Here is a 15,449-nt window from a genome sequence, read left to right on the forward strand (position 1 = left end):
TCAAAATAGCGTTGTGTGAACATTCTCATGGAACAGCATGCCTTTATTTTTCTGAAAAATAGAGTCATGTCAGTAGCATAAAATTTTGACTTTTGCAATACAGATGACTCAGTTAGCTACAAAATAGTGTGTTTACCAGATTATAAAGAAACAATTTTCTTTACTTATTAGTGTAGATAGTCATGCAAGGTCCACAACATATAATGTTGGCCCAGAGGATTGTGCAAGGAAGCAGTAGCATTGTAGCATGGTTCAATTCTACAAGTGAGCAGTTTGAGATACTGGACTAGCTCATTCTTGGTTACTCACTTCATGCGCACAGATGGCACTCCTCTTTGATTCTGTATCTCAGAAGAGGGAAACCATTTACTGTGCGTAACACTTTACTGTGCTAGTGACTGGGTTTCAATTTCTACCACTATCTGTAAGGAGTTTGTACATTCTCCCCTGTAACTGTGTGGGTTTCCTCCTGGTGCTCCGGTTTCCTTGTATATTTCAAACATGTATGGGTTAGTAAGTTATAGGCATGCCATGTTGCCGCTATAAACATGATGGCACTTGTGCGTTGCCCCCAGCACATCCTATATTGGTCATTGCTATGAATGACATATTTCACTGTGTGTTTTGATGTCTCAATGTACATGTGAGAAATAAAGCTATCTGTTCATAGCTTATTGCAAGACTAACATTGAAAATTAAAATTTTTCTACTGCCCTTATTCACTGTAAGCAGCACTTAGTCTGGTTTTTGCAAACTAACTTCCATCTTGCAAAGGGTTAACGGGAGCTCTCAGAAATTTCAGGTCACTCTGGACCATAACCCCACGACCAGATCATCACCTCCTGGACAGTTACTGACCTTACTTCCTCAGGAGAGCTTTGCTGCATGCTTGCAACTTCATTCCCCCAACTTCACACAGCCTGCTTCTTTCTCTTTTACAAGAAGGATAATTCATTACTCATAGATTCTGAACTCTTTTTCTATTACGTTAACACCTGAATTAGTGTTATTTTCTGTGCCAGAAATTGAACTGAGGTAGCCATATCTACAGTTTGGCTATGACAGCAGGCCATTCACTCCATTCCCAACGCGCATTTGTACCATCTATGGTAGTGGTTGCCAACCCCTCGATTGCGATCGACTGGTCGATCTTTGAGACTTTCCCAGTAGATTCCAAGAAAAAATAAAATACACAAATGCATTATGCCTGATAAACCTTTTGATGGAAAAGCAAATTTTACCCCTAGAGCACATATGTGAGTCATACGTAGTAACTTCTACTTTGAAAAAGGACCACTCGACAACTTCGTGCCCAAAGGAACAACTTTATCTGGGACAGCAAAACCAATGTAGTGGAGGGGCTTATACACACATGTGCAGAAAAGACCAGAAGTAAAACCCCGCAACCCCGGAAACAACTTCTGTTTACAAGCAACTTTCCGTAGTGAGAGTATTGCTATATTACCATTATCCTAATTGGTATTAACTTACCTTTATAATGCTCACATTACAACACCTTTAATTCTAAGGTTCATTATTTAGTTTTATTTCAACATGAAAAATAAATGAATAAAAATTGACTGTTGCACTCAGTGTGATGACTGGGGCTGAACACTTTCTGCTAGTTCCTTGAAATTTGGCTCATAACTACAGTCAGGCAGTTTGAGACAGTCTGTGAGGTGTCTGTCAGTAAGACAACTCCTGTACTTAGATTTAATAGTTTTCATCTGTGAAAATGCAATTTCATATAGATAAGTTGACCCAAAGTAGGCACTAACTTTTAGTGCACTTGTGGTGAGATGAGGAAAGTTCTCCCTGCCGACAAGCCCACAAAAGTCACTGTCCCTTGATCTTGCTTTAAGCTCGATGTTATTTTGCAACTCAATTATTTCTATCTCAATATCACTTGGCACACCAAATACTTGCTGGAATTTGGCTGCTATCTGTTCTATTTCGATCAGCAGAAATGGGTTTGAAATAAATGCAGCAATATCTTTAATGACATTTAACTCCCCAAAACGCTGATTGAACTCTATTGCCAGTTTGTCTAGGTAAGCACAGTACTGCTCAGGGTGAAAAGCATTTTTTTTCCCTTGATGGCCTATAACAGTTTTCCAAGTTGGGAAAGTGTGTCAGCCTCCCGTTCTTTAAATTTGAAATCCAAACACCGAACTTGGCCTTAAATGCATTTACTGTGCTTATCATGTGGGGCAGGTGTCGGTCTTTTCCCATGAGCTGGTTTCCCATGAGTGTGTTTAAGTTAGCCATTAGGTCTGTCAGAAACCCTAAATCCAATAGCACGCATCATCTGACAGTTCCTCGTGCTCCTCGCTTCTTTATCTCAGGCAGCAAGTCAACAGACGGTTGCAGCACAGTGCCCTCGCAAACCTCCTGACAGACTGAATATTCGAATGGACTGTTTCCTTTGTTAGACTGAATGTTGAACCTGCCCCGATTTTCAGGTGTTTTGTATTGGTAAACTTACTGAGACACTAGTATAAGTTTCAGGGGTACGCAAACTAATGACACCACTGTTTTTTGTTTCCCAGTTCTTTTACATTTGGGGAATGTTGGAATTTAAAGGGGGGCAAGTGTTGTAATGTGAGCATTATAAAGGTAAGTTAGTACCAATTAGGATAATGGTAATATAGCAATACTCCCGCTACGGAAAGCTGTTTGTAAACAGAGGTTGTTGTTTCCGGGGTTGCGGGGTTTTACTTCCGGTCTTTTCTGCGCATGTGTGTATAAACCCCTCTGCCGTATTGGTTTTGCCGTCCCAGATAAAGTTGTTCCTTTGGACATGAAGTTGTCGAGTGGTCCTTTTTCAAAGTAGAAGTTACTACGAAAGGTATGAAGTATTGTAATATTCTTAAAGAAAGACAGCTATAGCCTGTTTGATATGCTAGTTACAGTGTTTTCTGGGTTGAATTAATTTGAAAGTTTGACGAAAGCATTTTATGTAATTCAAATACAATTAGCCCAAATAAAAGGCCTCAAGTTGGAAGTACAATCTGAGCTGGTTTTTCTCTGAATGATTTAGTAGGTCGATCTTGCCTTTCACTAAGGCCGAAGTAGGGCTTAAACAGGTTGGTGACCACTAATCTATGGGATATACTGCATCAATGCACCAACTCTCCACAAACAGCACTTTCTAAATGTATGACCACTACCAGCTAGAAGGACAATGGCACTCAAAGCAAGAGAATACCTCCACTTAGAAGTGGCCCTCCAAACCACACACTTTCGTGAAGTAGAAATACATTGGCTTTCTTACACCATCATTGAGTCAAAAGCCTGGAAAAAACAAACAAACAAACCGTCTCACTCTCACTCTCGATTGTGGGTATACCCACAGGTTAAAGACTGGTAGTTCAAGGCAGCTCACCACCACCTTTTAAGGGGAATTTGGAAAGCCCGTGAAGCCCACATCCCTTGAATGAGAAAAAAAATTACACAGAATTCAAATATTCCTACCTCTGTCACCAGTTTCCACATTCCAATTATATTCATTCCTAATTTTCTCTTTCCTTCCCTTTCCTGACATCTGTCTCCAACTCATGCTGTAGCTTATCTACCAATATCCATTATAAACCCACCAACTCCCACACCTCTAGTCCTGCTTCTTCTAAGGACTTTATTCTGTTCTTCCAGTTTTTCTATGCATTTCATCGTTCGGGTGATAAGACTTTTAACTCCAGTCCCTTGCATTTCTTCACATTTATTGTATTGCAAACAATGTTCATAATATGTTGGAGAAACCAAATGCACATTGGATATGTAACATTTCTTACCAATGTGCTTGAAAAGTAGAAATGAGTATTCAGTAGTCAAATAACCTCTGGTAATATGTAACTTCATTGCTGCCATCAGAGCTTCATAGTCAAACCAGGATTAAGCAGCACTGAAATCAAAGGTGAAAAAGTATCTTAAGAGTCTGACTGGTGCTGGTGTGGTGTGTTCAGCTTTTTTGGCACACGCCTACACACTTCTTAAAACAAGTCCTGTGAAAAATATAGCTGCAAGCCCACTGAAACCAATATGAAACAACAAATATTGCAGTTGGCTGGTTTATTTATTTACAAGGAGTTTAGTTACATTCAAAGTATCAATTATGATTCTCAAGAATTTAAAGACACATTCTAAAGAAAAGTTCATAATCCACTTAGTACCAGATCAATGCAACAACAATCCATATAGTTCCACTCTCCTGCCTTCTGGAAGTCTTGCGAATTCTTTTCATTCAGGTATTTATCCAGTTCCCTTTTGAATCTTGCAATTGGATCTGCCTTCAGTACTAATCCTGGCAGTGTGCCCCTTAATCTAATCGCAGAATTTTCCTCGTGTCACTTTTGGTTCTTTGCCAGTCACGGTATGATTATGAAGACTCGTAGTCCTCTTTTATTGTCATTTAGTAATGCATGCATTAAGAAATAATACATTATTTCCTCCGGTGTGATATCACAAAACACAGGACAAACCAAGACTGAAAAAGCTGACAAAACCACATAATTATAACATACAGTTACGAACAGTGTAACAATACCATAACTTGATAAAGAAGTCCATGAGCATAGTAAAGTTCAAAGTTTCTCAAATGTCCCACATCTCATGCAGACGGGAGAAGGAAGAAAAACTCTCCCTGCCATGCCGACCACAATCCGACTCTGAGTCATCCAAAAACTTCGAGCTCTGATCAGCTCTCCGACACTGAGTACTGAGCACCATCTCTGTCCGAACGATTTGACCTCCTCGGTCGCCAAAAGCAGGCAAGGCCAGGGATTTTGAGGCCTACCCTCCGAAAGATTCCCGACCACACAGTAATGACAGCAGCAGACGGGCGTTTCAGAAATTTCTCCAGATGCTCCTCTGTGCTTTCATGTCCATTCTCCATCAAATCAGAATTGTCCATGGCCCCTATTTAACAGATATGATATCATTTTTCACCGGAGAGCTGCGCACATGCAGGCGCACTGCCATCTTCTCCTCCCAGTAATGCTATATTACCCACTTCTTGTTCCTTCTGATGGGCACAGATAACTCTGTCCACTCCAGCACCTTTCATAATTTTTAATATATCTATTAGATGCCTTTGCAATTTATTTTTGTTCCAAAGTGTTGGATTAGGATCCAGATAATTGTTTTTCATAAGACATAGGAACAGAATCAGGCTTTCGGTCATCGAGTCTGCTCTGCCATTCTGTCATGGCTGATTTATTATCCTTTATTGTTATACCCCATTCTCCTGCATTCTCCCTGTAACCTTTGACACCGTTGCGCCCTTACTTGAGCCTATCAAACTGCAATATAAATATACCCAATGACTTGACCTCCACAGCTGTCTGTGGCAATGAATTTCACAGATTCACCACCCTTTCGCTAACAAAATTCCTCATCTCTTTTTCAAAGACACACTTCTTTTAAGAGGCTGTGGCCTCTAGTCCTAGATTCCTCCCACTACAGGAAACATCCTCTTCATGTCTACTCTATCTAGGCCATTGAATATTCAATAAGTTTCTATGTGACGCCACTCACTCTGAACACCAGCACAAACAGGCCCAGAGGCAATGTGCTGCTCATACCTTTTCCTTCCCGGGATCATTCTCGTGAACCTCCTTTCTAATGCAAACACACCCTTTCTTAGATAAGGGGCCTGAAAACTGCTCACAGTCCTGCTAAATGCAATCTGACCAATGTTTTATAAAACCTCAGCATTATCTCCTTGCTTTTATATTCTAGTCCTCTTGAAATCAATGCTGACATTGCATTTGCTTTCCTTGCCACTGACTCGACCTGCAAGTTAACATTTAGGAAATCTTGCATGCAGACTCCCAAGCACTTTTGCACCCCTGATTTCTGAATTTTCTCCCCATTTAGAAAAAGTCTCTGCCTTTATTTCTTCTACCTAATTGCATGACTGTACACTTTCCTAGACTGTATTCCATTTGCCAATTCTTTGCCCATTCTCATAATCTGACCAAGTCCTTCTGCAGACTCGTTGTATCCTCAACATTACCTGTCCCTCCACGTACCTTCATACCATCTGCAAGCTTGGCCACAAAGCTATCAATTCCATCATCCAAATTGTTGACAAAAGGTATACTGTGAAAAGAAGTGGTCCCAATACCAACTCCTGCAGAATAGCACTTGAACTGGCAGCTAACCAGTAAAGGCCTCTTTATTCCCACTCTTTGCTTTCTGCCAGTCAGCTAATCTTCCATCCATGCTGGTATCTTCTTGTGATACCATAGGCACTTACCTTGTTTAATAGCCTGGTGTGGCACCTTGTCAAAGGCCTTCTGAAAATCCAAGTATGCAACATCAACCAATTCTTCTTGGTCTATCCTGCCTGTTATTTCCTCAGAAGAATTCCAACAGATTTGTTCGGCATGATTTCCCCTTAAGGAAACCATGCTGACACTGGCCTTTATTGTCAAGTGCCTCCAAGTACACCAAAATCTAATCCTTAATAATGGACTCCAAAATCTTACCAACCACTAAAGTCAGGCTAACTGGCCAATAATTTCCTTTCTTCTGCCTCCCTCCCTTCTTAAGGAGTGACCTATCTATCTTTGGACCTTTCAGCTTCCCAAGCACCTTCTCCTTAGTGATAGCAACAACTCTCACTTCTGCTTCTTGACAATCTTAAATTTCTGGCATATGCTTGGTGTCTTCCATAGTAAAAGCTGATGCAAAATACTTACTGAGTTTGTCAGCCATTTCTGTGTCTGCTATTGCTGTCTCTTTAGTGTCTTTTTCTAGTTGTCTGATATCCTCTCTTTTATATTATTGGCTAGTTTACCTCCATTTTTCAATTTTTCCTCTCCTTATTGCTTTTTCAGTTGCCTTCTGATGGTTTTTAAAAACTGCCTAATCCTCTACTTTCCTATTAATTATTGCTATATTGTATGCCCTCTCTTTTGCCTTTATTCTGTTTGACTTCCCTTGTCAGCTATCGTTGCCTCATTCTCCATTTAGAATGCTTTTTTCATCCTGCACTTTTGAATTGAAAATTGTTTTCCTTGTAGTTTCAGTTTTTACATTTGCTTATGTTTGTAAACATTTGTGACTTTGATCTATTTAGTTCTATATTTCTGCATTTTGTTTTGTCTGTAAAACCTGAAGTGTTATGGGCACTGTAACTCAGTACTTTTCTACTGTGTTCTATTATCAATGATGAATCCCCTTATCTCACTGGTTCAGACTGGTTTCTGGTATAAAGAAAGAGCATGAGAACAAGGCCATTGTTACTTGCTGTACCTTGCCAAACCATACCGTTCATTGCTGTTCCTTGTTGCCTAATCTGTATTCTCATGTACATCTAATAAATACAGGTGAAACTGTAAGATTAGTCCCTTGTGCTTGACTTCTGAAGAAGCTTCTGGATCACACATCACCGTATTCAAATAAAAGAGAATGATCCTAGTTTCTCCCATACGTTCTCTTAACCAAAATCTCTCATCCCTGGGATGACTTTGGTAAATTTCTTAGGCATCCTTACATAAAGTGGTCATTAAAATGATGGTCAAATAGAATTTCTATATATAGTTTACAAAATGAGCTTCCCATAATTGTATATGTATTTGCAAGATTTACTTTACTCATTTCACTTAAATACAATTAAAACTGTTTTTGTATTTAATAGGATCAACACCCCGAGAAAGCAAGGAGGACTTGGTCCAACAAAAATCCCCTTGGTGTCAGATCTTCGTCACACAATCTCCTTAGATTATGGTATCTTGAAGGAGGATGAAGGCATTGCTTTCCGGTCAGTTGCTGGGAAGGGAGTAGATGAACAAATGTAGGGTAAAATTGAATATGGAGTAAGATCTAGAATAGGTAATGCATACCTGCTTATCCTTTTGTTCTTTAAGAATAGTGTTCTACTCTGCTGTTTAAGAATCATGCCTTGATAATCTCATTAGTGCATACTATTTGTTTGCAGCTTCATAGTATTGTGCAACTATGAAACTGAGTTATGGGTATTGATAAAAGACTTCTACTTTTAAAGTAACAAAAGGTCAATGCTTTACCTCATGAATAAAAACTACCTTTTAAAGATTTTGATAATCATTATCAAATTGGTACATTAGTAGCTGTACCCACAGTCACTGTTTTAGACATCAGATCTGTATTCAGGAGAGTTACTTGTTTGTTTGTCCATCATGCAAAGATGAGAGCCACTCTAGTCATCTGCAATTTGTGGGGGCTGAACTGGTCTGAGGGTAGAGGTCAATCCATGCTTGAAATATTCTTTGGCAGCGTGGACAAAAGATAGCAGCCTCCTTGGGTTGGGGGTTGCTGACTTGGGCTTTCCTAGCCAGCCTATGTCTCGGTTGAAGTTGTCCTTACTGCCTTGTGTCACTGCACCCTTATGGAGAGTGGAGTGCCACTCAACCCAATCCTGGGCAATATGTTGCCATGTGTCTGGATTGATGCTAAAGGCTTTTAGTAAAGTTTGCAGGGTGTCTTCATAGCATTTCCTTTGGCCTCCATGGAAACACTTCCCTTTCTGTAGTTTGCCATAAAGCAATTTCTTAGGCAGCCTATGGTCTGGTGTAAAGTTACGTGGTCTGCCCAATGTAACTGGATAGTGTAGGTACTGGGAAGGCCCACTTTGGTTAAGTACCTCAGTGTCAGGGATTTTGTCTTGCCACTTAATGTTGAGGTTTCTGATGCGGCATGTGTGCAAATGTTTCAGTTTCTTCGGGTGCCATTGGCACACTGTCCATATTTTGTAGGCTTAAAGTAGAGTGGGAAGTGCTATGGCCCTATACACCTCAACTTCACCTGTAGACTTGTGCCTCTTCTGTTTCAGACATTTATATAAGGTCTGCTGAAGGTTACACTTGCCTTGGCAAGCCTGGCACTTCATCACCAGTGACAATGCTCTGGGATGGTGTGCTGCCAAGACATGTGAATCTGTTCATTGGGTTGAGTCTTTGACTGTTTGGCTAGATGTAAGATTTCCCTGGAACTGACTGATGCATTACTTCAGTCTTGGTGTTGATGGTAAGCCCGAAGTTGGTACATGCATCAGTAAACTTGTCAACACAGCGCTGCATATTATTGTTTTTAACCAGCCTTGAGGGCACAGTCATCAGCAAAAAGAATCTCTAGTGATGTCTGTCATCATCTTAGTTTTTGCTTGGAGCCACCTGAGAACGAACAGTTTCCCATTGGTGCAGAATCTGATGCTGAAGTCCATGTTTTTGCCTCAGAAGACATCAGTTAACCTGGTGGAAAACACCAGACTGAATAGCATTGGTACCAAGACACAGCCCTGCTTGATCCCATTCTAAGACAGGGAAGGGCTTGGATGTCTCACCATTGTCCTGAAGCCTAGCTTGCATGCCATCATGGAAATACTACATCATGGGCATCCATACTTTGCCATGATCTTCCATAGATCCTTTCTGCTAATAATATCGAAGGCCTTAGTTAGGTCAGTGTTTTGCTCTTGACATCTCTCTTGCAGTTGCCTTGCAGCAAGCACATGTTGATAGTTCCACGTTCTTTCTGGAACCCATACTGGCACTCTGATAGGAATCTCCAGTCACAGTATGAAGTGAGACGGTTAAGAAGAAGTCTGGTGAAGATTTTGCCTATGATAGACAACAAGGATATTCCCGAATAGTTGGTATCGGATTGTGGGTTTACCAATAGGTCTATCTTTAAATTCTCGTGGAATTGTCTGTTACTGCCACATAAGTTGGAAGAGCTTTTCTCTAGCATTGCTCTACCTTTCTTTTAGGCCTCAGCTAGTATTGCATCTGATCCAGGCACCTTGCCACTAGAGAGCTGAGGTATTACCTTCTGGGTCTCTGCTAATGTTAGTGGAACATCCATTGCTTCATTGATAGGTACTTGGGGCGGGTGATCGATGGCTTTGTCATTTATAGCTGAAGGATGATTTAGAACACTGTTAAAGTGCTCAGCACTTCAATTCTATGAAGAATTTTCTTGGTCCATGATCAGCATTTTCCTATTAACACCAAGGAGAAGGGATGACCCTGATGATGTGGGGCCATAGACTTTTTTTAGTGCAGCGTAGAATTTCTTTAAATCATACCCATCTACAAATGACTGGATCTTATCAGCTTTATTGATCAATCAGGAATCCTGCACTTGGCACACTTTGTGTTGTACGGTCCTTTGTATGTAATTGAAGGCATCCTTCTATGAGATGGACTTGGGGTCGCTGAGGAAAGCTTTGTGGAGACCATGTTTCTCATCTAACGGTTGTTTGATGTCAACACAGTTTTCATCAAACCAGTCCATAGAACATAGAAAAACTACAGCACAACACAGGCCCTCCGGCCCACAAAGCACTGTGCTGAACATGTACTTACTTTAGAAATTACCTGGGGTTACCCACAGCCCTCTGCTTTTCTAAGCTCCACGTACCTATCCTGGAGTCTCTTAAAAGACCCTATCGTATCCGTCTCCACCACCGTCGCCAGCAGCCCATTCCACGTACTCACCACTCTCTTGAGTTTTTTTAAAAAAAAACAACTTACCTCTGACATCTCTGTACCTACTTCCAAGCACTTTAAAACTCTGCCCTCTCATGTTAGCCATTTCATCCTTGGAGAAAAAGCCTCTGACCAGCCACACAATCAGTGCCTCTCATCATCTTATACACCTCTTATCAGGTCACCTCTCATCCTCTGTTGCTCCAAGGAGAAAAGGCCAAGTTCACTCAACCTATTCTCATAAGGCATGCTCCCCAATCCAGGCAACATCCTTGTAAATCTCCTCTGCACCCTTTATATAGTTTCCACATCCTTCCTGTAGTGAGGTGACCAGAACTGAGCACAGTACTCCAAGTGGGGTCTGACTAGGGTCCTATATAGCTGCAACATTACCTCTCAGCTCTTAAACTCAGTCCCACAGCTGATGAAAGCCAATGCGCCATGTTCCTTCTTAACCATAGGGTCAACCTGTGCAGCAGGTTTGAGAGGCCTATATCCCTCTGATCCTCCACACTGCCAAGAGTCTTACTATTAATACTATATTCTGCCATCATAATTGACCTACCAAAATGAAGCACCTCACACTTATCTGGGTAGAACTCCATCTGCCACTTCTCAGTCCACTTTTGCATCCTATCAATGTCCTGCTGTAACCTCTGACAGCTCTCCACACTATCCACAACACCCCCAATATTTGTGTCATCAGCAAATTTACTAACCCATCCCTCCACTTCCTCATCCAGGTCATTTATAAAAATCATGGAGAAGGGGTCCCAGAACAGATCCCTGAGGCACACCACTGGTCACGGACCTCCATGCAGAATATGACCCGTCTACAACCACTCTTTGCCTTCTGTGGGCAAGCCAGTTCTGGATCCACAAAGCAAGGTCCCCTTGGATCCCATGCCTTCTTACTTTCTCAATAAACCTTGCATGGGGTACCTTATCAAATGCCTTGCTGAAATCCATATACACTACATCTGCTGCTCTACCTTCATGAACGTGTTTAGTCACATACTCAAAAAATTCAATCCGGCTTGTAAGGCACAACCTGCCTTTGACAAAGCCATGCTGACTATTCTCAATCATATTATGCCTCTTCAAATGTTCATTAATTCTGCTTCTCAGGATCTTTTTTTCCATCGACTTGCAGGAAGGAGCTCAACTACTGAAGTAAGACTCACTGGTCTATAATTTCCTGGGCTATCTCTACTCCCTTTCTTGAATAAGGGAACAACATCTGCAACCCTTCAATCCTGTGGAACTTCCCTTCTCCCATTGATGGTGCAAAGATGATTGCCAGAGGCTCAGCAATCTCCTCCCACAGTAGCCTGGGGTACATCTCGTCCGGTCTTGGAGACTTATCCAACTTGATGCTTTCCAAAAGCTCCAGCACATCCTCTTTCTTAATGTCTATATGCTCAAGCTTTTCAATCAGCTGTAAGTCATCCCTGCAATCACTGAGATCCTTTTACGTAGTGAATACTGAAGCAAAGTGTTCATTAAGTACTTCCGCTATCTCATCCATTTCCATACATACTTTTCCACTGTCACACTTGATTGGTCCTATTCTCTCACATCTTATTCTCTTGCTCTTCACATATAGAATGCCTTGTGGTTTTCTTTAATCCTGCTCACCAAGGCCTTCTCATGGACCCTTCTCCTCTCCTAATCTTATTCTTAAGCTCCTTCCTGCAAGCCTTATAATCTTCTAGATCTCTATCATTACCTAGTTTTTTTTGAACCTTTTGTTAAAAACCTCGTTTTTTGAAGCAGTCCTTGTGCTTTCTATTACAGGCTTCATAACCAGTGCAGCTCTGTTGCAGATCAGCTCTTGAAGGGTTGACCAAGCAGTTTCCACATTCTGATTGTCCAGAGTGGTGGAGTTTAAGTGGTCTTCTTGAGTTTCAACCCAAAAAATACTGTTTTATGTTGCTACTTCTCATCTTGGAGAGGTTCAGCTGTTTTGGGTCTTTCTTTTCTTGTGGGTGTCTCTTGGGCTGAATATGAATGTTCAGTTTAGAAATGATGAGATGGTGGTCTGTCCAGCGTTCAGCATCGCACATAAATTTTGTCATTTGCATCCTGCCTGTCTCTCTTCCTGATGATGAAGTAGTCAGTTAGATGCCAATGCTTAGAGTGGGGAAGTCACCAGGGATAATAAGTTCTTCGTTTTGGAAATAGTGGCAATAACTGATTGCAGTTCTTCATAAAATTTTTCAATGACATCTGGGTTGATCATGGACACGTGTTGACAATAGTGTTAGAGGGAGTTTTATGGCCATGAGCCGGTCATTCACACCTCTTGGAGGGTCCAGCAAGCATGTCAGCAATCTCTTGTCTTCACTGCAAATCCAAACCTAGCCTCACATCAGTCTCAATTTCCTCTTCCACTCCAAAAGAATGTTCATCCTGTGCCCTTTTCACAAAGTTGGCCCTCTCCTGAAAGCCAGGTCTCACTCAGGGCTGCGATATCAATGTTGTATCAGGCTGGTTCTCCTTATTAAAGTTCTCCTCTGAGATCTGTCAACGTTGACTCTAAGTATGTGGACACCCCACACACTGATGCCCATGACGTCCTTTGTGCCTCATGCTCTGATTGCTTCACAGCATCTTGCTGGGTGTGCCTTCCTGCCCTTTGAGCCAAACTAGTGGTTACCTCTGTGCAGTTGGCTAGGTGCAGTCTTTGCTTGCTTGGGTAGGCAAGCCCAAATTCACCAAGGGTTTAAGAGCCATCAGTTACCTTCACCTGGTTTAGCCCACTCGTCAAGGCAGTTTATCAGGGTTTGGCTTCTGTTGCTAGCAGACAGCTGCTTGGAACCAGAAGTGTGAGTGCTAAGTCGGGACCAATGGTGATGGAGCATATGGGCTGTCAGGGAGTGGTAGCAGTTCTGATGGGGCAGACATGCCGTGCTCACTTGGAACATAGGGTGATATGTACCTTAGATGATGTTTCGTGAGTGGTAGACTTCATTTTGTCACCATGTCATACAGTATTGTGCAAAGGTCTCAGGCACATATACGTATATAAAATTTATAGGCACATATAGGATAAGACGTGAGAGAATAGGACCAATTAAGTGTGACACTGGAAAAGTGTGTATGGAACTGGAGGAGATAGCAGAGATACTTAATGAATACTTAAGTATTCACTACGGAAAAGGATCTTGGTGATTGTAGGGATGACTTACAGCAGACTGAAAAGTTTGAGCAGGAAGATATTAAGAAAGAGGATGTGCTGGAGCTTTTGAAAGCATCGAGTTGGATAAGTCACCGGGACCAGACGAGATGTACCCCAGGCTACTGTGGGAGGCGAGGGAGGAGATTGCTGAGTCTCTGGCAATGATCTTTGCATTGTCAATGGGGAAGAGAGAGGTTCTGGAGGATGGAGGATTGCAGATATTGTTCCCTTATTCAAGAAGAGATAGCTCTGGAAATTATAGACCAATGAGTCTTACTTCAGTGGTTGATAAGTTGATGGAAAAGATCCTGAGAGGCATGAATAATGAACATTTGGAGAGGAATATGACTTTGTCAAAGGCAGGTCGTGCCTTACAAGCCCGATTGAATTTTTTGAGGATGTTACTAAACACATTGATGAAGGTGGAACAGTGGATGTAGTGTATATGGATTTCAGCAAGGCATTTGATAAGGTACCCCATGCAAGGCTTATTGAGAAAGTAAGGAGGCATGGGATCTAAGGAGACACTGCTTTGTGGATTCAGAATTGGCTTGCCCACAGAATGGTTGTAAACGGGTCATATTCTGCAGGGAGATCTGTGACCAGTGGTGTGCCTCAGGGATCTGTTCTGGGATCCCTTCTCTTCGTGATTTTTATAAATGATCTGGATGAGGGAGTGGAAGGATGGGTTACTAAATTTGACAATGACACAAAGTTTGGGGGTGTTGTGGATAGTCTGGAGGGTTTGTCAGAGGTTACAGCAGGACATCGATAGGGTTCAACACTGGGCTGAGAAGTGGCAGATGGCGTTCAACCCAGGTAATTGTGAGGCGGTTCATTTTGGTAGGTCAAATATTATGGCAGAATATAGTATCAATGGTAAGACTCTTGGCAGTGTGGAGGATCAAAGGGATTTTGGGGTCCGAGTCTGTAGGACAGTCAAAGCTGCCGCACATGTTGATTCTGTGGTTAAGAAGGCATACGGTGCATTGGCCTTCCATCAACTGTGGGATTGAGTTTAGGAGGCAAGAGGTAATATTACAGCTATATAGGACCCTGGTGAGATCCCACTTGGAGTACTGTGCTCAGTTCTGGTCGCCTCACTACAGGAAAGATGTCGAAACCATAGAAAGGCTGCAGAGGTGATTTACAAGGATGTTGCTTGGATTGGGGAGCATGCCTTATGAGAAAAGGTTGGGTCAACTTGGCCTTTTCTCCTTGGAGTGATGGAGGATTAGAGGCGACCTGATAGAGGTATATAAGATGATAGGCATTGATTATGTGGATAGTCAGAGGCCTTTACCTAGGGCTGAAATGGCTAACACGAGAGGGCAGAGTTTTAAGGTGCTTGGAAGTAGATATAGAGGAGATCTCAAGGGCAAGTTTTTTACGCAGAGAGTGGTGAGTGTGTGGAATGGGCTGCTGGTGACGGTGTTGGGGCAGATATGATAGTGTCTTTTAAGAGACTCCTGGATAGGTACATGACACTTAGAAAAATAGAGGGCTATGGGTAACCCTAGGTAATTTCTAAAGTTAGGACATGCTTGGCACACCATTGTGGGTTGAAGGGCCTGTATTGTGCTGTTAGTTTTCTATGTTTCTATATAGCTTAGAGGCACAGTACTGTAGTAATTTTACATATAGCAGTGTATTTCAGCCCCACAAAAAAAATTTCATGATGTATGTGAGTGATAAACCCGATTCTGATATGAGTGCCTGTTGTAGACTGAGTGGGAAGGGGGCAGGAAGAGAAGGTTCATGGTTGGGAAAATGGGAAGGCAGAGGGGAGGGGATGT

The 15,449-nt window shown here is 41.9% G+C and overlaps 1 protein-coding gene across 1 annotated transcript in view; it reads left to right on the forward strand.

Annotated features, from left to right (window-relative positions):
- Window positions 1-15,449, forward strand: part of LOC134355205 (peroxiredoxin-1-like) — a 51,828-nt gene that overhangs the window by 24,124 nt on the left and 12,255 nt on the right. Inside the window, exon 4 of the mRNA XM_063064988.1 lies at window positions 7,643-7,765. Within this exon, the coding sequence (XP_062921058.1) occupies window positions 7,643-7,765 (123 nt within the window). The remainder of the gene's footprint in view (window positions 1-7,642; window positions 7,766-15,449) is intronic.

This window comes from Mobula hypostoma, chromosome 12, assembly GCF_963921235.1.
Source record: "Mobula hypostoma chromosome 12, sMobHyp1.1, whole genome shotgun sequence".
Lineage (NCBI taxonomy): Eukaryota > Metazoa > Chordata > Chondrichthyes > Myliobatiformes > Myliobatidae > Mobula > Mobula hypostoma.